At 49.4% G+C, this 21,849-nt stretch overlaps 1 protein-coding gene across 3 annotated transcripts; it reads right to left on the bottom strand.

The window, feature by feature from the left end:
• Positions 1-209: 209 nt before the first annotated feature.
• Positions 210-17,695, bottom strand: TTL (tubulin tyrosine ligase). Of its 3 annotated transcripts, none has more exons than XR_012633322.1 (8): positions 17,367-17,695; positions 12,833-12,911; positions 10,851-11,083; positions 7,549-7,684; positions 7,185-7,454; positions 6,076-6,219; positions 3,920-4,222; positions 210-963 (listed from the first exon to the last, which is right to left on the bottom strand). XR_012633322.1 is itself a non-coding variant. In XM_074901520.1 (7 exons), exons 1-7 carry the CDS (start codon positions 17,521-17,523, stop codon positions 4,105-4,107), a joined length of 1,137 nt encoding a protein of 378 aa, XP_074757621.1. In that variant the 5' UTR covers positions 17,524-17,695; the 3' UTR covers positions 210-4,104. The 3 variants fall into 3 exon arrangements, 1 of the variants encoding a protein (XP_074757621.1); XR_012633314.1 differs by having other exon boundaries at positions 1,136-4,222; XM_074901520.1 differs by having other exon boundaries at positions 210-4,222.
• Positions 17,696-21,849: the final 4,154 nt, after the last annotated feature.

The raw sequence follows: 21,849 nt of genomic DNA on the forward strand, positions 1-21,849 counted from the left end.
GGGTGTGACGCCAGCACCCCCCATGCCATGCTGCTGTCTCTCTCACATTTGTCACCCAGAGGTGAGGAAACCTCCACCGTGGGACTGGGACGGCTCCTGGGGTCCTGCATGGCAAAGGGGGCAACACTTGCCACAGGATCCCACAGGCAGGCTTCCAGGGGGACCTGACACCCCAGGGGCCCACTGCCCAAAGGAAACACCACAGGCTGTGGGGTTTGCACGATTTAATGATGGTTTAGGAGAGATGTGGATAGAGTCCCCGGAGATCTACAAGCTCAGGCACCCGCCGGCCCCACACGCACATGCTGACGTGAGAGCAGCTGGGGACACGAACCAGAGCCTGGCAGGCTGCCAGCTTGGCAGCGCAGTATGTACCCCACCACTGTCTCAACACCAGGGTTTTCTGAGGGCTGCCATAGCAGACACTGTCAATGAGACATGATTATGAACCTACATATGGCACAGCATTGCTCTCCCGAGGGAGTGCTGCATGTGGAGAACAAGAAATGCTGGGAGCAGGGACATGCAAGCAATCCTGAGGGGTGCTGGTCACAGCAGGACTGGGAGGCCAGGCTACCTGGATGAATCGGCTTTTAAGCCTTTCTTAGACTTCTCCAGTGTTTTCTGTGGGCTGTGGCCAGCCACCAGATTTTGGCAGTAGTACAATAGCTGTTGCATGGTAATCATGACTAACTTGGTATGAGACAAGCCACATGGGAGTTACTGGAAACCCAGAGTCCAGCGGGACCAAACACTGCTGGAAAACACAGCCAGAGCACCTGGGCCTGAAGTCCTTCTTGGCTGACATGACAGGATACAACTAAGACTGGAGACATTCTGCAATATGGTAGGCATCTTCTGGAAACCCAGCACCATCCTTTGTGAAAGCTCAGGAAAGAGTAAGACCTTTTCTAGTGACCTTTTAGCTGAAATAAGCTAGAAAACATTTATTGTTGTGTATTCCTAAAAAAAGAAAGAAACAAAAGTCTCACAAGGGCTTGTGAGCATCACTTGCACGGTGCACCCGTGGCTGCAATGCTCAGGCCTCAGTCATACATGCATCCTCTACTCCACCTTGCAGCTAATACTTTGGGCAAGACCTTAGGCACTGTGCTCTCTATCCTTTATCACTTACCTCCTGTGCTTTACCTTGGGGAGCACTTTGAAAGCAGGTGGTAAATACACGTGATACCTGCTGTTTTCGTCCAAAGGCTGCTGTATTTCTGAAAAATTCAGCAAACAAACCAACTATTAAAGCATCCCTGAATCACCATCTTCCCAAAGCCCAGCTGAAAAGGCAGGGTATGAACAGCTGCACTGCCTGTGGTCGTGGCTCTATCACCAAGTTGAAGTCCCACTTGCTGAGCAGCAAAACCGGCCAGCTGCTGACCTGCCACAATGCAATCCGAAGTGAAAAAGGGGTTAGAAAAAGGCCTTGGAGTTAAGCAGAGGCTCCTGAGTCACCACTCCTCCTGGCTGTACTAGCTGCTCCTGCTGCTTTTGCCTGCATCCAGGCAGCTTTCTTGCCCTTATCCCACTATGTTGGAAATCTTGTGTTACTGTGCAGTAAGGGAGTGATTTGGTTTTCTAATTTCCCTTTTGAGGGGAAAAGAAGGATGGGTCTAGCACCCCAGAAAATAAGCATTTCTCATTTCATGATAATGGGGAAAATTTTCTCTTCTCACTTCATGCTCTGCTCTCATCTGCCCTAGAGCTTGCAAGAGCCCAACATCTCTTTCACCTCAGGCACAACCTGGACCAGAGCAGATCTTCCCTTTGCTAGGCAAAAAGGTGTAATTTTTAAGCTCACATGAGCTCACACGAGCTCACACAAAAATGCCCATGGAGATGTGGTGAAGTTTACAAGTTGAGTAACAACCATTACAGCCTACATTTTACCTTGGAGTGTTACCACAACACTTTACCTGGCCTGCAGTGAAATTTTGACACTTATGTGCAATCATAAGGTTAGAAAACCCAACCAGTCCTCTTTCCATACCCTTCTCCCAGCTTATCACCCAGTGCTTCCCATCTCACGAACTGACGCATTCACAGTCCTTTTTCTGAACACCCATGAGGCCCAAATCCAGAGACCAGACCTGGCACTCGGGGTCTCGCTGGAAGTGAAGCCACCCACCAGCACTTGCAGTGCAGGGGAACAAAGATGCAGCCCCGTTTTTACACAGCTCCTGCTGCCTGTCAATTCTCAGCATCCACCAGTGCACCCTGTGTTTGTCACGCTCCCTGTGTGACGATGCGGATCCACACCGTGCTTCAGGGTGTTGACAACTTCAGAGGTGCTTGTGCGGCTATTTGGGATGCACCCTCTCTCTGACGCTTCTGCGAGGTTTTGCTAAGCACTCCGTTCCCTCCTGGATTTTTGAGTGGCCCTGTGTGAAATGGTGCTACTGGTAGATTCGCAGCATGTTGCAACAAATTTCCATCCCATGACAGCACAATCAAAATGTATCACTCCAAGGAGGCCTGGTCACTTCAGTCCTGACTACAAAAAGGTGCCAGGATCATCTGCTGGCACGAAGATCTCTGAAATCTCTGTCATGAGCAAAGATGAGTACACCAAAGCACCAGGATCTTCCGAGGGAGGCAGAAATCCCATTGCTTGATTCACTTCCCATTAACCACAGGCAGCCAGAAGCTTGTAACCTCCACAATATCTTCTTGTTTGTTTGTTCTGGGTGAGAGGAACCAGTTTATTTTGGTGCCAACCATCTCTCCCTTCCAGAGGCAGCAGAACACAACCCTGAACACCCCCCACAAACCCTGCTGCTGTTACAAGTGCCACTGTGCTCTGCAAAGAGCTCTAGCTGAGGAGGGATGTGCTGAGCTCACACTGAAAATTCAGATACACTTCATAGTGTGGGCAGTAAGCTAGGGATTTAGGTTATACTCAAAGTAGATGTTAGCTCTGGAATTCAGGGACCTCAAGGAATTTAATCTCCCCTGCTCCCCAAAACACTTTGCCTTGCCAGCTGTGTGGAAAATCTATACACAAGGAATCTTTCTCCTGGTCTATAAAACCTCACCAATCTTCCCCCTAGCTGGGACCGTGTTCAGGGCAGAAAACTGCAGTATTTGTCAAATGGAGGAGAATAAGATTGGCGGGACCAAATGTGATAAAAATTATTTCGGTTAAAAGGTTTCAGATTCAGGTCTCAAATGCGTGAAGGTGAAAGCTGAGAAGAACCTAAATTCACTGCAGTGTCTCAAAAGAAACTGCGGAGATTGGGTTTCCACTATTTCAAACACTGAGCACAAATGTGATGCTAGAAATCCTACAGCCTGCTGGTGAGCACCAAGGGGGCGTCTCTACCTCTTTTAAACAGAATCCAACTGCATCAGACTGGGATGGACAATGATTCAAATCTCATTAGGAAAAGGGATAGCTATAAATAAACAAAACTCCCTTCCTTGCTTGGGTTAATTCACCACCTGCAGTTCAGCAACCTTTTGCCAGCTGTTGCCTGGGTGTTCAGCCAACCAGCTTGGAAAATGACGTAAGTAAACTTAATTCTTGGTGTTCCTGACTTTAGGCATCCTGCGATGCAAGAGAGCTTGCTCCTTTCTACATAATAGAGCAGGAACAAAGGAAAAGAGTCACCTATTTGGAGCTGAGCTAAGGCACTAATGATGCAGTAGGTGAGGAAAGAAGAAACACAGCAGGAGGAGGACAACTTCCCAGCCACGATGTCCCAGAAGATCATCGTACTCTTCACTCAATTCCCTTAAAAAACCCGATGTTATCTCTACAGAAAAGGAGGGGTTAATACAGTATTACAGTATCCCTGTTGGGGTTTCATTTTAAGGTTATTTTGTTGTTCTCCCAGAGAGATTTGTTTCAGATATCAAAGTCACATGAGCTGTTTCTAAAGTGGATTTTGGTGAATGCTGGCAGAGTTACCTGAGCAGCTCTGGCTCATCGCAGCTGCATGGATGCCCGTTTTGTTGTTTTTCCCCGTGATTTCCCAGAAAATAAGAAGCCTGTCTCTATCACTTTTTGGCATGATACCGAGATAAGCCACTGAACTGTGCTGACCCAACGGGTGCAGTCTCTCCCTGTGGAAAGCAGAGGCATTCCTGTTGTCATCACAGCTTGATAAAGATTGATGATGGCTGGCTCGTCTTCTGCCCAGTGTCATTGAGGGGGAAAACACTAGAGATAGCTACATCAACAATTCCTTGGCAGAGCTCTGCATACAGCTTCCTAAGAGATGAGAAAGAGAGAGAGAATCAGATGCCCAGCCAGGCATAACAAACCAGCAGGTCCCTGACCAATTTTTACATAGAGATGCATTTTCCCAGCAGGATCTACAACACCCTGCTCCCATTACAGGTAGCTCCAGGGTGGCAAACAGGAGGGTGACATCTCTTCCATCTCTTCCCCACCTACCCCAGCAACCGTCTTCTTTTTCAATGGTGCTGCCATTCCCAATATTGCTCTCTGCCAGACAGGACCACAAAACATCTGAGTTAACTAACAGAACAGGCTCCTGAGCAGAGTCTCCACACCCTCAGGCCCCAGACTTGAGTCACTGCAAGATGCATGGGGGGCAGACAACAGCTGAACAGCTGAGCACCCACCCCCTCTACTGGCTTTCCAGCTCCGGGAGTGGTCATTATCACACCAGGCCCTGTTCACGTGGGGATATGCCCCAGAGGGACTACTCTGATGCATTCATCATTTGATGAAATGCTGCACTGGAGTGCAGCTGTGCACAGCAGCTTCTGACCAGGAACAGAGACCACAGAACCCTACGGAAGTATGGGATGTTTTTCATCATGGCACAGCTCATGCAGAGCAGGATTACGGAGAAGAGAGTCAATGTGTTTGAGAAATGAGTTAATACAATACACTTTCTGCTGAATGAAATACATGTGTAAACTCCCTGAACATGCTGGCACCTGGAATGTTTTCAGTACCAAAGATGTCTTTACTAGGATTAACGATGTCTTTCACCCTGTGCCTTTGGGGCTACATGACAGTAAGATGCTTTTTCAGCTCCTAAGAACGTTACTGCTTTCAGCAGCTGATTTGTCTTTTAAGTGGGAACTGTGCGATACAGGTGCTATAAATCAGAATAACCCTAAAGAGGAGAAGCCACAAATACCCAAAACCTACCTCAGCTGCCTCTGACTGCTTTCAAGTGCCCACGGACACATAAAGCAAACAGGGCATTGCTGCAACCCAAATACACCCAGCAACAGCCAAATTCTACCCATACAGCCACACAAGGAGGTGCAAGGCAGCATTGCATTACAGTGTACATAGTGAACAGGGCATCCTGGACACAGAAAGCTCCCTGCTGAACAGGCTGTCTGACCTGTATTTTTGTCTACTGTTACTGATGATCCAATCCAATTTAATCTACATCTAATCTAATTCTAATGCAGTGATGTACAGCCTCTTCTGTTTTGCTGGGCTTGTATAAAATACAGATGCCCATTTAGCAAAGATTTCTAGTCTCCCACAGTTGTCTCAATCACCTAATACAGCACTCCTGCTGTACCTACGAAGAGATGCTCATGGTCACAGCTGTTTGGCTGTCTCAGCCTCCCTGTGGCTGGTGGAAGCTTTCATCCAATGTCTGCAGCATTCACAGTGGGCTCTGGGGTCCTGCTGCCTGCAAATTCAGTCACTCACTTCTAGCTGCTGCCCTTAATGCTATTCATTTATCATGTGTTCAGGTAAAGACCAGCCACCAGAGGCTCCACAAGAGAGACTGAGAAACGACCTGACCCCCCGAAGTGTTAATTCTGCAATGTAACTTCAACCCAACAGTGTCAATAAAAATGACCCAAGTTATATTGAAACTCATTTGTCTGAAACCTGAGGTTAGTGCCCCATCACACATGGGAAAGAAGCTGGGGGATACCAAACACAGAGACAAAGCAATGTATTTAAATCAGCTGGCACTTAGAGCAGTGGGTTAGCCTGGAAAACTTCCCTGATATTCACTTTCTTCCACCTTTTTCACTTGGAGCTGGGACACAGCCATTCTCTGGGTGAAACACGTGAATGGTGGCATCACAAGGGTATTACAGCAACTGATTACTCACTGGGCACATGCTGGGGCCCCATTGACTTCTATCAGCCAGACTTTCAGCTCCTCATCCACCATGAAGTCAAAGCCGAAGAGCTGGAAGCTCTGGTAGTGAAGATGCTTCGTGCTGATTGCAGGCTCTATACACATAAGGCAGCTTCTGCGAAGGGAGAACCAGAAACCCAGTATTAAAAGCCCTGCGGACATACCCGTTGCACTTCAGCTTCTGAGGGCATGTGCATTCAACAGTTAAGGGGAGCGGTGCCCTGTTACCCTGGGACTGCCCCAAATGACAAGCTATATCCAACACACGTCATGGTAACCAGGTCCCTCCAAGTGAGATTGTGCAACTATCAAAACACATGTGGGGACACCCCTGAGTGAACTCCTGAAGAGCAGCATCCACCCTCACTACTGGATTGGGCAAGCTGAAAACATGATGTGCAATTAGAGCCTGGAGCAGAAGGCAGAGCCACAAAGGGCTGCACCAGGTCCCCAGGGAACTGCCACCGAGAGCTCATCTGCCTTCGAGTCCCTCAAAGACTGTATCATGTCTTTTTGGTGTAACAGTAGTGGAGTACTTGCAAAGTAAATTCTGCCATGAAGGATCACTTTATCAAGACCTGGATTCTCTGAGGCACCATGATCTCTAAGATTTCTCTCCAGGCATTTTCCATGCCCAGGAAGTAGCCAGTTCTGTGTGGACTGGGTAAGATGACGTATGCCAACGAGATGTGCTGCTGTGTGCTGATGGTAGGGGAAGCCGCGAGATCCTGCAGACTTGATTCTGAATTCATTTTCCCTCTCACACCTTGTCTTTTTTAACCTCGATCTCACCAAGCCCCGTCTTTCAACCTACTCTCTTTGCTTACCAAGTGATCTCATTTCATCCTTCTCCAGCCACAGCTATCAAACTGCAGACACACTGCCACATACCTTTGAGAGAACAGCACCTATGGAGGTCTCTTTTCACTGAGCAATGACATTGGGGTGTTTATGCATTATCTTAAATTTATGCAACTGAAACCCTTCCCTTGTTGGTCTGTCTGCTTTCCCAGCTGTGTCTGTATACATTCCCTGTCACTGAAGGGTTATGCTCCCCCTAGGCAACAAGCAGCTGGCTACCTTATTATGTGTTTGATTTGCAGTAAGATGCTATTCTCAAGCGTTGTGTTCAGGGCATCCATCAGATACTGGTTGAACTCCTCGAAGAACATTTCATTCCCTTCCTCATACCGCCCATAGTTTTTGGAATATTCCTTCTGAATGCAGTGATTGGTCAAGTGGCAGGTTTTGTCCTGGAAATCAGCACTGTTATATGGTTCAGAAGAAGTCCGCAGGACACCCTCTCTGTAGAGGTAGATATTATATTGATGATCCACGAGAACCCAGCTCCTGGGGGGCAAAAGAACAAACTCTAGCCTCACTGTCTCAGAAAGAAACAGGACAAAAATGAAACCAGTATTATTACAAAAGCAGAAAAGGTTACCTGATGTCAAACTTGCGATGCCCTGGCTCTAAAAGCAGGGGCTTCTCCAGGTATTTCTGAATCACATGTACTTGTCCCTGCTCATCGATGAAGTCCAGGAGTTCTGCAGCCTCTGAAGAAATCAGGATGCCTTCTCCTGGCACAGAAAGACAAAATTAGGTAGATGATCCTCCTACTTTTGCTGGAGGCCTTTCATGGCCCAAGTGGACAATGGCTCATTTGCTCAAAAAGCCATGCCACATGCATGAACCCATGTCTCCAGGGCTGGCTGGTGCCCAAGCAATGTCATGTTAGCTCAGTGTCAGACATCAAATCTGCGGAGGGACCCTGTTGCCATGCCACTGGGCATCTGACTCCCTCGTAACCAGAGCGAATGCAAATGGGAACGAAGGGTACCTGAAATGGCATGGCCTGCCTGGGGCTTGTCTGCAGAGGGGCAGCTATTCAGGTGTGAGTGAATGCACAGCAGATAGGGACTTTAGCAAGTAGTGAGGCAGCTGCTTGGTTTTGGGAATCTTGTTTCCCTTTCCAGTGTTTTTTTCCAACTGGGCTCAGGGAGTTGGGCACATTCAGCACTTGTTGAATTCTGTTTGGATTTTCCCTGCTTTTCAGCAGTTTGGAGAACAGGGATTTTTGCAGTTTGTTTGTGAGATTTTTTTTTTTTTTTTTTTTAAATCTGGGGAGGGAGGTTTGTGGGTTTTTATCCTAGACTCAGACTTTCTCCCCCTGGCTGGCTTCTCTGGCTGCCAGAGGCAGTCATACATGAACACTTGTGCAGTGTTGCCCTGCTCGCAGAGTTCATTTAAGTTGCTATTAAAATCATTGCTGCATTAGAAAAAGAATTATTTCAAAGTGTTCAGCCAGGTAGTCAGTGTTTTCCCTTGCTGTGGAAGCTCTGCATTAAAGAAGTTAGATGTGCCATTTAAATCCTGCCACATTCTGACTGAAGCTGTCACTGTTCATTTCTTTCAAGAGTCCAAACCTGAAGCCACTGTTCCAGAGCAATGAAGAAAGAACATATCCCTTCTGGGATTTGATATCCCTTCTGGCATGGTGCCACACAAGGGAAAAACCACCTCAGGTAAAATTATATAATGCTTCTCTGGCACTATGTCCAGTCTTCAGGCATTTAGTTAATTTTTTGGACTAAAGCTGATGATTTAGTCTTAATTTTGTGCTGACTGTTTTGGAGGAAATACTGAGTGAAAAGAAACAAACACTCTTCAAGTGGGCATTAGGGGGAGAACACAGGTTTGGAGCACAGACAGTTTGACAGGATCATCAAAGGGAAAATGCTCCTAGCTGTGACTTCTGAAGGTCTCTGTCAACACAGCCCTGCAGGTACTTTCACTGCTCCATGCTTTGCATACCCACGAGTTACAGCTTCCCAGCCCTACTGATCCTCTGCCTATCCTAGTGTCCTCTACTGAAAGGAAGTCCTTTCATCAAAGAATTTCTCAGCCATGTTTTATGTGGAGGGCAAGACTTTTAGTCCCCTGATCACAGCAGATCCAGACAGAAACTTGCATTTGTACAACTGCAGACTGCACTGGGGGAAGGAGTGAAACAACACCTCTGTAAGACAGCAAAGCCCCTGCAGTGGGAGGATCAGCAGGCACCCGTTCTGCACTGGACAGACGGTGAATCAAGGGGGAAGGTTAGCTTAACTGTGCACCTTGTCAGCAACCCAGCAAGGCAGCAAAGCATCTTATGTGGGGCAGCTGTCCATTCTCTCAAAAACATAAAAACCTCTGGACACAGTTTAAAAATCTCTCAACTTCTAAGTCAGGACATCCTAAACCTTTCATTTTCTTTTTACTGATGGACTGCCAAGCTTCCACTAGACCTGTTGAGTCGGGGGCAGTGCCTGACCTGGATCTGCCTTGGCAATTAATGTTGACAAGCCTTCTACTTCATCAGAAGTAATCAGCAGACATAGAACTTTCCTCTACAAGATTAAAACGGGGCTCTGATTTCCGCTTTAATTCTCAGCTTGAGTTCTGCAGGACACTGATGAATATGGAAGGTTACTCTGCTTTAATGCAGAAAAGATGAGATCACACTTCAATAAAGTATGTGGAGAGTTTAAAGCTCTCCATCCCGCAGCGAGCCACAGCAATGACCTTTTCAATTGCCCAGATTGAGACTTTGCCGGTTATACCACACAGAAACACATTCTCTCACTGGCATAATGAAAGGACTCATCTCCCCTTCCTCCCTGATGAAAATAAGCTTACTCTTCTGATGCTTCTTGATAACACAGCTAAGACAGCAGAGCATTTAAGGAAGCCAGCATGAAGGACAGTTTTATCACACAGCCTCCCTGCAGCCACCTCTGGCTTTCACATTCTCTGGTGATTTTTGCAAGACTGCATCAAAAGTGTCTCTGAAACTATAGCAATATATGTGGGCTTGTTCCCTTTGAAAAGAGCAGGTCCTTCCTCAGGCTGGGCTCTGCTGCCTGGGGTCTGCACACACGGCAAGGCACGTTTTCATAATGCCTTTCTGACAATGTGCCCGTGATACTGCTGCAACTGACAGACAGCACAGAGTTACCAAAGCATTACATCTATAGCTGTGTCCAGCTATCTCATCTAATAGATCATTATTTCTGTAGAGTGAGCGATGCAATGACCCTGGAACAAGGAAGGACACACTATCACTCGGGTATCTATTGCCTTATTCAAATTAAAGGGACATACAGACATTGCATTGCTTGTCTTTGCTCTGGTACCTTCCCCTGAGCCTTGCGTGCAATTTCAATGCACTGAGCTAGTGGCTGCTCAGCCAGTCTCTCAGCATCACCACGGGTAGGCCATCAGCACCAGGCATCTGGGTTTGGTTGAAAGACAAGCAGCAGAATGTCCACCCAGGTGAAACCAGGCTTAGCTGCACCATGGACAGCTGGGCTCCTCTTGAAGGCTGCTGTCCTGCCTGCTGCCTTCCTCCCCATATCCTGTTCTGCTCCCTGTTATCTACTGCTCTCCACATTCCCCTTGCCTGCTGGTCCCTGCTGCCTTCTCTCTGCAGCAAACTGTTCCGTATTTTGAGGCACACATGTAGAAAAGTGGAGGTCCTTTCACTGCCATCCATGTCCTAGGTAGTATGTGCATGTTACAATGCTTGTCAGGAGCCCTGTGCCACCAAGCAGACAAAGCCCTATGCTGGCTTGACTGCCAGTTGGTAGGTGAAGGCTTTTATAGGCTAGATATCAGCTGGGCTCAGCCAAACCCCAGGACTCTACTGATCAAGTAAAGAGCAAGAAATAACGAGAAGGTGGCTCCTTTTGCTGGAGAATGAACCTTTGGCACCAGCTGAGGACTTGGCGATCCACACGTTGCCTTCTTTGTCTTCCCGCCGCCTGTTGTAAGCTGCCAAGAAGACTTCCCGCTCATCTGTCCTTGTGTTGTTTATGAGATGGCGAATTCCATTCTGTGCTGGAGCCACCGGGGTCTTCAAGTTTGTTGGGTATATCACATATGACTCAGGGAACCACGTGCAGGACTCTGATAGTTCAGGGCTTGTCTTGATAAGCCTGGATGAAGAGAGACAGGCTGATAATTTCTAGTATCCCCACCTGCAAGGACATCATTTAATAAGTAAAAATAATCATTAACTGGGCTCTTTCACTTGGTGATGAACAGCAGCTTGCAGACAGTCTGTGCTAAATTATATTTTCCTTAGACCCTTGAAATTAAGGTTTCCCTAAAGATATCATGGCAACCTCAACCTGCAGCGAAGCACTGCTCTTTGAATCAGACCTGCATGCTTTCATTAAATGTTTTGTACACACTATGGATATCATGAAACAATCAGCAGAGAAGTTTCCATGTAACTAGAACATTCCCAGCATCACCTCTGCACAAGGGAACTAAGGAGGTGTGTTTGCTAACACGGAACGGGGCAGGAAGGATGCTGTGATCACAACATGCAAAAGGGAAGGCAGAGCAGTAATGTTCTCTGTGCTGGTGCTTAGCTCTTGATCCCATCCCCACTGAGATCTGATCAGGTGTCCCAGTTGTGGATGAAGACCACTGAAAGCAAGGACACAGCTACACGTTTCATGTCCCACGGTGTCTGGGATCCCCCTTGCATTGTTACAGAAATCCTTTAACAGTATCATGCAGTCTCTGATCTCTCCTACCAGTAATGTCTAGAGATGCCAACAAACTCCTGTTAGCAGAGCCCAGGCCTGTTTTCTTTCAGAGTCAAGGGAGTTGCCTGCCTCTTTGAATGCTCACCCTGTGCTCTGCTTAAGGTCAAAAGCAGAGCTCATGCCTGAGTGACTCTCTCTGTGAATTTGTGCCTCTCTGTTGAAACGGCCGTCCGTCTGTGACACCCCAGGAGCCCTGACACCCTGGGAGCCCTGTGGAATTTATCTGTGGTCCCTTGGGTTTGTAAGTAGCTTGATGCATGGTTGATCCCACAGTTAGAAAGGTCAGCCAAGCTTCAGGAGAGAAAAACAGGTTGCAGGCACATTCAGCACTCCTCTAGACCATGGGCCACAGAGAAATCCAGCTGGGGAGCACCTTGAGCACTTGTTTAAAAAATACCCTGCTAGGTCCTGACAAACAGCATCACCACTGTAAAGAAAGCAATTGGGAACACAATTCACAGGCAAAGGAGAGGCCTTTGAACAGCACATGCAGTCTGCAGGACTGCATCAGCAAGAGGCGCAGCACAGACGCTATCATGGAATCAAACGCTTGAAGGAGACCAAGAACTCTGACACAAAGATGCCCTAATGGCCAGAGAGTTTGCACAGGGATGAAGGTTATCTAAAATGAAAGCTCATCCACATTTCCCCAGGAGGCCCTGGCACAGCTGATCATGCAGAAATAACTTCCAGAGCTTTTCCTGAAGATGTCTCCAAGCATTTGCTTGACAAACAAATCTGATTAGCTAAAGGCATATTAGTGTCTCATCTCTGTATGAAACAGAGAATAAAAGGAGTAGGTTTTAATTAAAGGTCTACAAGGAAAAAGAACAGATATGTTTGTTTGGGGTTTTTTTCCTTTTGATTGGGCTCTAATCTGATTCAACACACTCTATGGTTTCAAGCAGATGTAATTCAGTGAAAATGGTACTTCTCCTGAAGTTACAAAGAGGCCTTTGTACACAGAGATAGCTCTAGAGACCAGCACAGGAGTCTGAAGACAGCACATGCTAAGACACTCCCAGGGCAGCTGTTCTGTGAAATACCCTCCAAACAGGTTCAACACTTGACAACGGTTAGAAGAAAAGCTTTTGCCAATCCCATGTAACATTTCCGTGAATTTCTTACTTCACCAGAGATGCTTTGCGGCACAGCTTGTCTGCTCCCCTGTAGTAATTCACCAGCTGCACAAGTCCAGGTTCATGGCCTAAAAAGGGAAACAAAGAGGTCAAACTTCTTGATTAATAAAGGAAAAACATCTGCCTGGTGCAAAGGACCTGTGCAGTAGGGAAGAGAAAGGAGGCCGTTTCCTTGTCCTGCATCACAGAAACAGGCTCTAAGCTGGTGATGGGTCCTATAGTTTCTCTCTTTTTGTTATGAAAAAACATGCATGTATCCAAGTCTGTTTTGAATGTGACACTTCCATTTTTCAAAGGAAAATAATAATTTCCTAATTCACACTGGGAACTGGCAGCACCACACAAAAGTTTTCTCCATTTGCTGGTGGCAGTTTTTAAAAGCCAAGATTTCAGTTACTCTTAAATGCAGTAGGAGGATGCAGGGAGACATGCCACGATACAAAGATCACAGCTTAGGAAAGGGTCTTGTTTCTTTGTCACATACAGCAGGATTCCCTGTTGGACCTGGTATCACAAAACACTGGGAAATGTTAAAAGATTTGGAGTCCTGCTTCTCTCTGGCAGTTTGCAGAGTGTCCCCTTGGATATCTGGGGTGGGAAGGGACATCTGGGAGTCTCTGCTCCAACCTCTTGTTTGGTCAAAGTCCGAGTAGCTCTAAGGATGAAGATCCTACTGCTTCTACAGGTCCTTGTCCCAGTAGTTGACTGCCATCCTGTGTCCCCCTGACTATCCTGATAGCCCCCGCTGGAGTCACTCCAGGGTATCTGTGCTTTTCTTGTAAAGTCCCAAACTGGTCCCAGTAACCAGCTGTGGCCTCACAAGCGCTAAACAGAGTGCCAAACAGATGGGTACCTCCTCACTAATGCTGGGTTTCACACCACAGCCTGCCTGCCTTCACCTTCTCACAGTACACAAACAGTTGTGCTCAGCTAGAAGCTCTCTGGGGGGACAGGATGGCAGCAGTTGTCCAAAGGTTATTGCAGATCTGGGGAACACCACACAAGCTCTCCCACACAACCCATGCAGCCAAACATGGATGTGCAAGAGGCAAGCAACGCTTGGGGCAATACCTGGGTCATGGGTGACAACAGACAAGAGTATGGAAAATATGATGAAAAACTCTTCTGGTTTGAAATGATGTAGGACCAGGGGGATGCCCCAAGGGTGGCAGTTACTTCCATCTTCATCTTCTCTTTTTTAAAAAAATGCCTGTGTGAGTGACTCAGACCCTGAAAAAGGATTCAGAGTTTTAGTTACCCTCCTCGGTGATTGCCTGGGAAAAAAGGTCTGGAGCAAATATTCCCTTAAAGACCAGGCACCTGCAAGATCACAGAGAGTGAATATCTGTTTCAACCCCAAAGTCATGGTCCTGAACTGGGTCACTATTTTATTCACAAATCTTTAAATATAAGATAGCTGAAAACCATCTTCCAGAAAAGGCCTGTAACTTCAGGCACTTCAATACGCAGCCAACACTGCCAGCACTAATTTACTGAAAGAAATCAGTAAAAACCATGACTTCCTTCTGTTTCCAGTTTATTGTCTTTGCTTGATTCCTGGAGGAACTGAGGTCCAGAAGGAGACCCCACCATTCCGGGGGGGCTCGGTCCCAGTGGTCAGTCCACCCTGTCACCAGTGATGGAGGAATGGGGCTGGTGAAAGGAGGACAACAGCTGAAACTTGCTTTGAAACCACTGCTGTTGGATAGCTCTGACCTGCCGGATGGCACATCCTCATTCGTTTCCTGAGCTTCGCCATGGAGCAGTGAGTGGGCTGTGATGTGGACTCTGGTGGTCAGCAAGAAGGGACCACGAGGCAGGAAGGGGATTCTTAGGCATGTTATGAGGTCTGCACCATGAATTCAGCAGGGTTAAAAAGCTGCTAAGGCCAAACTGGCGATCTGTCCCTGGCTGGCAGGGCATAGTCCAGCATCCTCTGCTCCATGAGGCCTCTGCAGTCTCTTCGTCCTTTCCTTTCCCCTTAGCACAAACTGCTTTTCCACTAGATACAGAAACTCACAGCTTAAGGGCACATCCCCCAAGAATTAGGGTATCAGCGGGAACAACAGAATTTTTTGCAGCTGGACAGAAGCAGAGGTGGGTGCTGAGAACCCATGTCTACCCCTCTCCCACATCAAATGATCTAGTTTAGCTTGAGTAATGCAAATCCCTACAATTCCCTGATTTAATCCCTGCTTCTACTGAGCAGAGCCTTTAGGAAAACCAAATCAAGCCAGCTTTGATGCAACAGTTGCCCAGGAAGACAGCTTTAGGAAGATGTACCAGAGAAAATACAGCTTTTTGGAAGATGTACCAAAATAACCATGTTATTTTTGGTCTGAATCCACTGATTTCAGGAAACCAGCTCCTGCTATGGGAGGATGAGTTAAAAAAGCTGGTGCCAAAGCATGGTCCCTCTCCATTGGTCACAGACACATCTTGGCTGTGAGAAATGGTTTGAATTTTTGGGCAACCCATGGTAACACATACTGAAGAGCTCACTGAAGCCCTTCCATCACCCCAGAGCTCTTTTCGAGGATGGAAGGAGTTAGTAATAGATGGCTACGAGCCGGATGTGCTGTGCAGGCCCACTCACACCAAAGAAGTGTACTCATTCTGCAGTGAAGTCCAATGCCCACAGGCCCTGCCTGCTGGCCACATTAAACCACAGGTCTGCTTGCTGTGCCTGGCAGGCTGTAGCCTGTGTGAGCATCCTCACTGCTTAAGTCTCTCCCGCTGTTTCCCTGCCTGCTGCAGACATCCAGAGGCTGGGAGGTGACCAGATGGCATTGCCATGTGACAGGGACTTTCCACTCACAAACGCATCTGGAGACAAGTGAAGAAGAGGTGCTGGAGCTGGTGACTTGCAAATTTGAAAGAGCAGCCAGCACTGGGTCTCAACTGCAAGAAAGGGGCTGCTAAAGCTGTCCTGCCCCAGAGCTGCTGGGTCGAATGCGCTCCTTCTGCTCTAATGTTTCTGCAGCCAGCAGCACTACTGCAAAATCGCCCCAGGAAGGAAGAAACCAGGGCCAAGAACAGGGAGGGAGGCCAGAAGGGTCCTGCCAGCCATCGGATGCAGACACAGGGGACCACAGGAGGGACACACACCTGCTCTGCTGCGGTTTGCAGCATCCTCATCCCAAACCTGCTCTGACAGGCCTGGTGACAGAAGCCAGCACAGCAGCTGGCACCGTGTGTGGCGACCTGCCAGGCTCGTGGCTCCTGCCAGCTCGCCCCCAGCCACGGGCAATGACGGTGCAGCTCTGTTCCCTGCTGCGCCCTACAATGCTGCCAGCGCCGGGCTTGGCTCTCCTGGCTCGTGGGCAGTGCATGGCACTCTCCTTCCATGCTCCTGGGCTCCTCCCCATACGGTGGGGCAGAGGACCAAGGTAACCATGCTGACAGACCCGCCTGCCACAGGACAGACAGAGCGCATGGCAGGCAGGGGATAAGCCCATACAGGGAAGCTGGGGCTCCGTGTGTTGGCAGTGTGACAGAGGGGGTCAGACAGCAGGGGTGAAGGTGGGGGTGTGGCACGGCATGGTCCAGCCCCACACACACAGACAGCGTCTGGAATAACCCCTACCCTGCTTCAAGAACGGGCTAGACGTGCTGTCACCCCCACCAAGCCCCTGCAGAGGCTCATCTCCACCAGCCTCGGCTCTGAGCGTGCCTGGCTCAGACCTGATCCCCCACTTGTCCCAAACCACAGAAACACCCCCATAACATGTAAGCTCAGCACCACAACGTCCCAGCCCTATGGCAGGCAGGGGGATGCCACTGGCACTGCCATGTTCCCCACGAACCCTCGCGGGGTGACCGAAGCCTCCTGCAGTGGTGAGAACGGCCCCATGCGCGTTGCTGCAGGACAAGGCAAGCAAGCCGGGAGGTGGAGGCTGCACTGGGACTCTGAGGGTCTGCGACATGTGAGGAGGGGTGGGGCGAGTCCTCGGGTGCCCTCTGCCCTACCCCACTGCTGCGCCACAGCACGGCCCCCAAGCCGGGCCGGGTGTTTTGGGGGTCACCACCCTCCAGGAGCTTGGTAGGGGGATCCTTTGGGCCCCGGCCGGTGGCAGCTGTCCCCGGCGGGGACAGCCGTTGCCCGGGCAGGGCTGGCTTCCGCAGAGAGCCCTGCGGGGGGCCGGGAAGCGACTGCACGGAGACCCCGGTCCCCGCCCTTTGTTCTGAGCGCCGCAGCCGGGGCGGCCGCCAGGTCCCTGTGAGAGGGAACCCAGCACACGGCCAGCCGCCGCTGCCCGCGGGGGGCATTCCCCTGCCAAACCGCTGGGGACTGGGCCGGGGCACGCCCTGCCCCGCAGCCCCCTTGTCCGCAGGGGTGACGGGAGCCTGCGACGAGCCGTGGGGGACCGCACCCTGCGGCGGGTGACCCCGGTAGGCTCAGCGGGGCGGGAAGGGCACAACCGCAGCCGGGGTACAAGGGGGTGAGGGGAGGGTGGCGTGTGTGTCCGGCCCAGCTGCCAGCGGGGGGCGGCCGGGGGGGCACACGGACACATGACCCTTACCCAGCCTGCCGAAGGGGAGCCGGTTCCTCTCGCCCAGCATCAGGTTGAAGCGGGGGTTGTCCCTCCGGAGGCGCCGCCACTGCCCGCTGGCCAGCAGCAGCCGGCTCACCTCGGCGTACACGCTGCTGCCCTCGTCCCGCACCACGAAGGTGTACATGGCGGCGGGGAGCGGGGGGGCACCCCACCCTACCCCCGGCGGCCCGAGGGGCGCCCCAGGCCCATGGGCCCCCGCCGCAGCCCAAACAGGGCCCTGCGCGGCGGCTGCCGCCCGCCCCGGCTCCGCATGGCCGGGGCCGCCGCCCCCGCGAGCCTGCCCAGGGCGGGGGGGGCGGGGCGGCGGGGCCCTGACCCGGAAGCAGAACCGCCTCCCCCCCACCCCCGGCGGCGACGCGAGGGCGGGGCTGGGCGCCCTGCCGCTCTCCTCCGGCGGCGGCCGCCTCTGGGCGCCGGCGTCCCCTCCCTGCTCCCCGGTGTGCCGCCGCCCGGGGCCGCCTCGCTGTGGTCGTGCGGGCGCGGGCGGCTGCGGAGGCCCGCACAGGCTCGGTACGGGTAGCGCCGCCGCCCGCCCCGCTCCCCTCGGGGAATGTGGACCCCCGCCGCGGGAACCGGGACCCCGTGTCTGCCCCGCAGCAGCCCCGGGGTGTTACCCGAAAAGCGGATTTGTGCCCGGCGTGCAGTAAACCCATCTGGCACGCTCGGGAGAGAGATTGGATTTTATTCAGGCCTGGGTGCTCGGTGGACTTTTCCACAGGTCCAGCACACCTACAGCAGGTTTTCATGCTCCTTTTATGCACAAAAATCAGAGGTTAGTACTTTTCCAAACACGCCTGTTAGATACTGATTGGTTAGTGTTACATACACTAGCGTATAATTATCATACAGTTTACCTAATGATTCCACAACTACGCATGCTCAGGGGAAGGGTCTTAACCTGGGCAGGGGTCTTTTTGACTTGTGGGTGTGTTTTTTAGTTTTATAATGAAGGTAGTTCTGATACCGAAAAGCCGGTCGAGGAAGAACTCTCTAAGACTCTGAGTATTCGGAAGCAGGCATTCTCTATTGCAGCACTGGGCGCACGGGGGATCGCTCATCCTCAAGCGTGCACACCCGTTGTGGTAATTTGACTTGGCTTTATACGATGAAGTGTTACATATTCATGATAATTCCAAAAACACCTGTACATATTCATGATCTCTCCACGAAAAGGTGGTTTTTTTATTATAATGAGTTCTAAGAAGTTATTTTTATGTGCTCTGCCCTGGTCTTCTAGCTACGCCCGCGCAGTGGCTCCTGGTGGTCGTGGGCGGGGGTCTTCAGGATGAAGGTTGAAGATGCCTCCTCTTCCTCTTGTGACGTTTTACCCAATTAGTATTTCCGTAATCATGATAACTCAGTATTTGTTGAGTCCAGTCCCTTGGACCTCAGTAGTTACAGCTCCTATCTTATCTTAAGAGGCCCTACAGCTGAGAGCCCACCTTTTTATTGCATTATCCTGCATGTCTAGTGTCTCTCTTAGCTGTCCTGCATCCATTTCATTAAGGTTCCTCACTTCAGTTCACTTTCAGGACACTCAAAAGTTAGTTTCATTGCCAAGTTAAGTAATCCCAGACATTCACTTTCATGGTCTAGGATATTCTGCTTATTGTCTAGGGTTTGGCGATCAAAGCTTGTTCTTAAAAAACTTATCAATAATCAAGGTTAGCTCAACCACAATTCAAAGTCTTGTTTGACCAAAGCCTTGTAATTGTAAACCCCATACGTGTGGTAACGATGGCTGCCAGCGCAGTTCTTAACCGTGGCTATTAGCAAATGCGAGGTATACTGTATGACTGTGGGCCCCACAGCCTGGCAGGGCAGGTGGGACTCTGGTCTTGGGTCTCACCACTGGAGACACAGCCCCAGGCCACTGCCTGGTCTGGCCTGGCCCTGGCCAGGGACCCCATGCAGCCTTGCACACCCATGCGGGCTGCTGTCACCACAGCACAGGCACAGACCTCTAAGGCCTGTGGAGGTCAGCTAGCATGCAAACAGTAGGCAACCATCCAGCAGGACCCAGACTGGAAACTACAGGAACCCCATGAAATTCAGAATGAAGGGGAGAGTCAGCAATGAGAGACTGGAGCTGGAGGGACTGTGCGAAGCAGGCCCTGGGGGTGTGGTGGGAAAGTCCTGAGCCCCTATGAACAGGGGCATGGACGGGAGGTGGAGGGAGGGGGGTGTTGCCCCCAGCTCTGTGCTCATCAGACTGCATTCAGGTACTGTGTCCGGTTCAAGAAGGATGTTGATAAACCAGTGATAAACTGCTGCCAAAGGAGGGCACCAAGTGAGGAAAGGGAGAGGTTGTCTCCTTCGCTCTGCTCCCTCAGATCTCCATTGGAGGATCCATGTCCAGGGGTGACACAGTGCTCTGAGCCATGCAACACTGGCTTCTCCTCTTCTTAACTTAGTCGACTCTTCAAACCACATTTTTCTTGATATCTTAGTTTTCCTAAAGATGCATTCTTGCCTTCTTGGGCATTGTTACCTATTTTGTTTTTTTCTGTTTGTGAAAAGGTCTTGTTTGTAACCATCACTTTTGTTCTCCTTGTAAACAAGTCTGCAGCAGACCAAAACCATCTTATCTCACAAATTCAGAACCTGGGAATCAGATTCACACCGCCCTCCAATAAGGTTTGTCTTAACAAACCTATCATTAATGAAAACTCTTGAGTTCTTGAGTTGTGTAATGGTTGGTTAAGTTGGTTAACATTTTCCTACAGACACTGTATGAGGAATGACATCACCATTGCATACTCCCGTTGGTTGCTGTCCTGGTTTTGGCTGGGATAGAGCTGATTTTTTTTTTTCTTAGGAGCTTGAATAGTGCTGTCTTTTGGATTCAATATGGGATTTGTTATGAGAAGAATGTTGATAATACACTGATATTTTTAGTTGTTACTAAGAAATCAAGGACTTCTCAACATCCCGTGTCCTGCTAGTGTGCAGGTGCACAAGAAGCTGGGAGGGAGCACAGCCAGAGCAACAGACCCGAATTGGCCAGTGGAACATTCCATATCATACAACATCATGCTCAGTCTATAAACTGGGGGAAGTTGGCCGGGAGGGTGGATTGCACCTTGGGCGTCTGTCAGCAGGTGGTGAGCAATTGCATTGTGCATCACTTGTCTTTTCTTGGGTTTTATTTATCTCTCTTTTTGTTACATTCTTTTTCATTACAATTATTATTATAATATTTTATTATTATTATTATATTTTATTTTGGTTATTAAACTGTTCTTATCTTAACCCATGAGTTCTACTTTTTTTCTGCATCTCCTCCCCATCCTACTGGGAGTAGGGAGAAGTGAGTAAGTGACTGCATGGTTCTTAGTTGATGCCTGGGGTTAAGCCATGACAGTTGCTATATATCATGATATATCTCCAACAAATCAAGAGCATTTTGCTGCAGAAAACTCAGATGTGTGGTAGATTGGTCATGACCTGCGCACTGACGTTGCTGCCTTTTCTTCTTTGACAGCACAAGGTGTTATGTGGTTCATGGACAGAAAAAAATAATTTAAATAATGGCAGCTATATAATTTTCTCATGCTAAATTGTTAAAAATATTTTTAATGAAATGTTTTCCCAAAATGTTTTTAATGAAATGCTTTTCACCGTGAAAGAATTGTGGGCAGGAACAAAAATTAGTGTTTTTAAGCTGGTATAATAAACCACCAATTTTATTAATAGTCTAAGGAAAATACAGAGCACTTAACTGTAGGTCAAATGGATGGTAATAACATTCATATGAAAAAGAACTGTCAGATTATTTTTTACCAACTTTGACAGAATGCCGAAGTGGAGGTTGTTAAAATGGGATGCTGTTGTTGTGGTTTGAGCTCAAAGGGAAGCTGAGCACCACGCATCTGCTTGTTGCCCCCTTCTCCCTCAGGAATGGAAGGAGAAAATAAAGCAAAAGGCTTGGGAATTGAGATAAGGACAGGGAGGGGTGATTCGCCCATTACGGTCATGGACAAAAGACAGATTTGTTAGGGGAAGAAAAAGAACGTCACTTTAATTCAAACACTAATAACAACAACACTTAACAGAGTAGGACAGTGAAAAGCATTGCCACATCTTAAAAGCGCCTTCGTCCTGGGCTTGGCTTTGCTCCTGATTTCTCTACCTCCTCCTCCTAAGTGGGGCAGGGAATGGGGGTGTGATCAGTCCCACTGCTTCCTCCTCAGGGGGAGGACTCCTCACATTCTTCCCCTGCTACAGCATGGGGTCCCTCTCATGGCAGACAGTCCTCCACGAACTTTCTCTAACGTGAGTCCTTCCCACGGGCTGCAGTCCTTCCCAAGCTGCTCCGGCGTGGGTCCCTCCTGTGTGTTGCAATCCTTCCAGTGCTGAACTACAAAACTGGGGGCTTCTTCCCACAGAGTCCTGACTCCTTTGCACACAGCTGCCTACTCCAGCGTGGGGTCCTTCACGGGCTGCAGGT

The sequence above is a fragment of the Athene noctua genome, chromosome 1 (assembly GCF_965140245.1).
Source record: "Athene noctua chromosome 1, bAthNoc1.hap1.1, whole genome shotgun sequence".
In the NCBI taxonomy this organism is placed as follows: domain Eukaryota; kingdom Metazoa; phylum Chordata; class Aves; order Strigiformes; family Strigidae; genus Athene; species Athene noctua.

Coding starts and splice junctions, on each gene's coding strand:
- TTL (XM_074901520.1), bottom strand. CDS start 17,523: ATGTACACCTTCGTGGTGCGGGACGAGGGCAGCAGCGTGTACGCCGAG. Junction 12,912..17,366: donor GCTCCCCTTCGGCAGGCTGG/GTAAGGGTCATG, acceptor TTCCCTTTTTAG/GCCATGAACCTGGACTTGTG. Junction 4,223..6,075: donor GGGGCCCCAGCATGTGCCCA/GTGAGTAATCAG, acceptor CTCATCTCTTAG/GAAGCTGTATGCAGAGCTCT.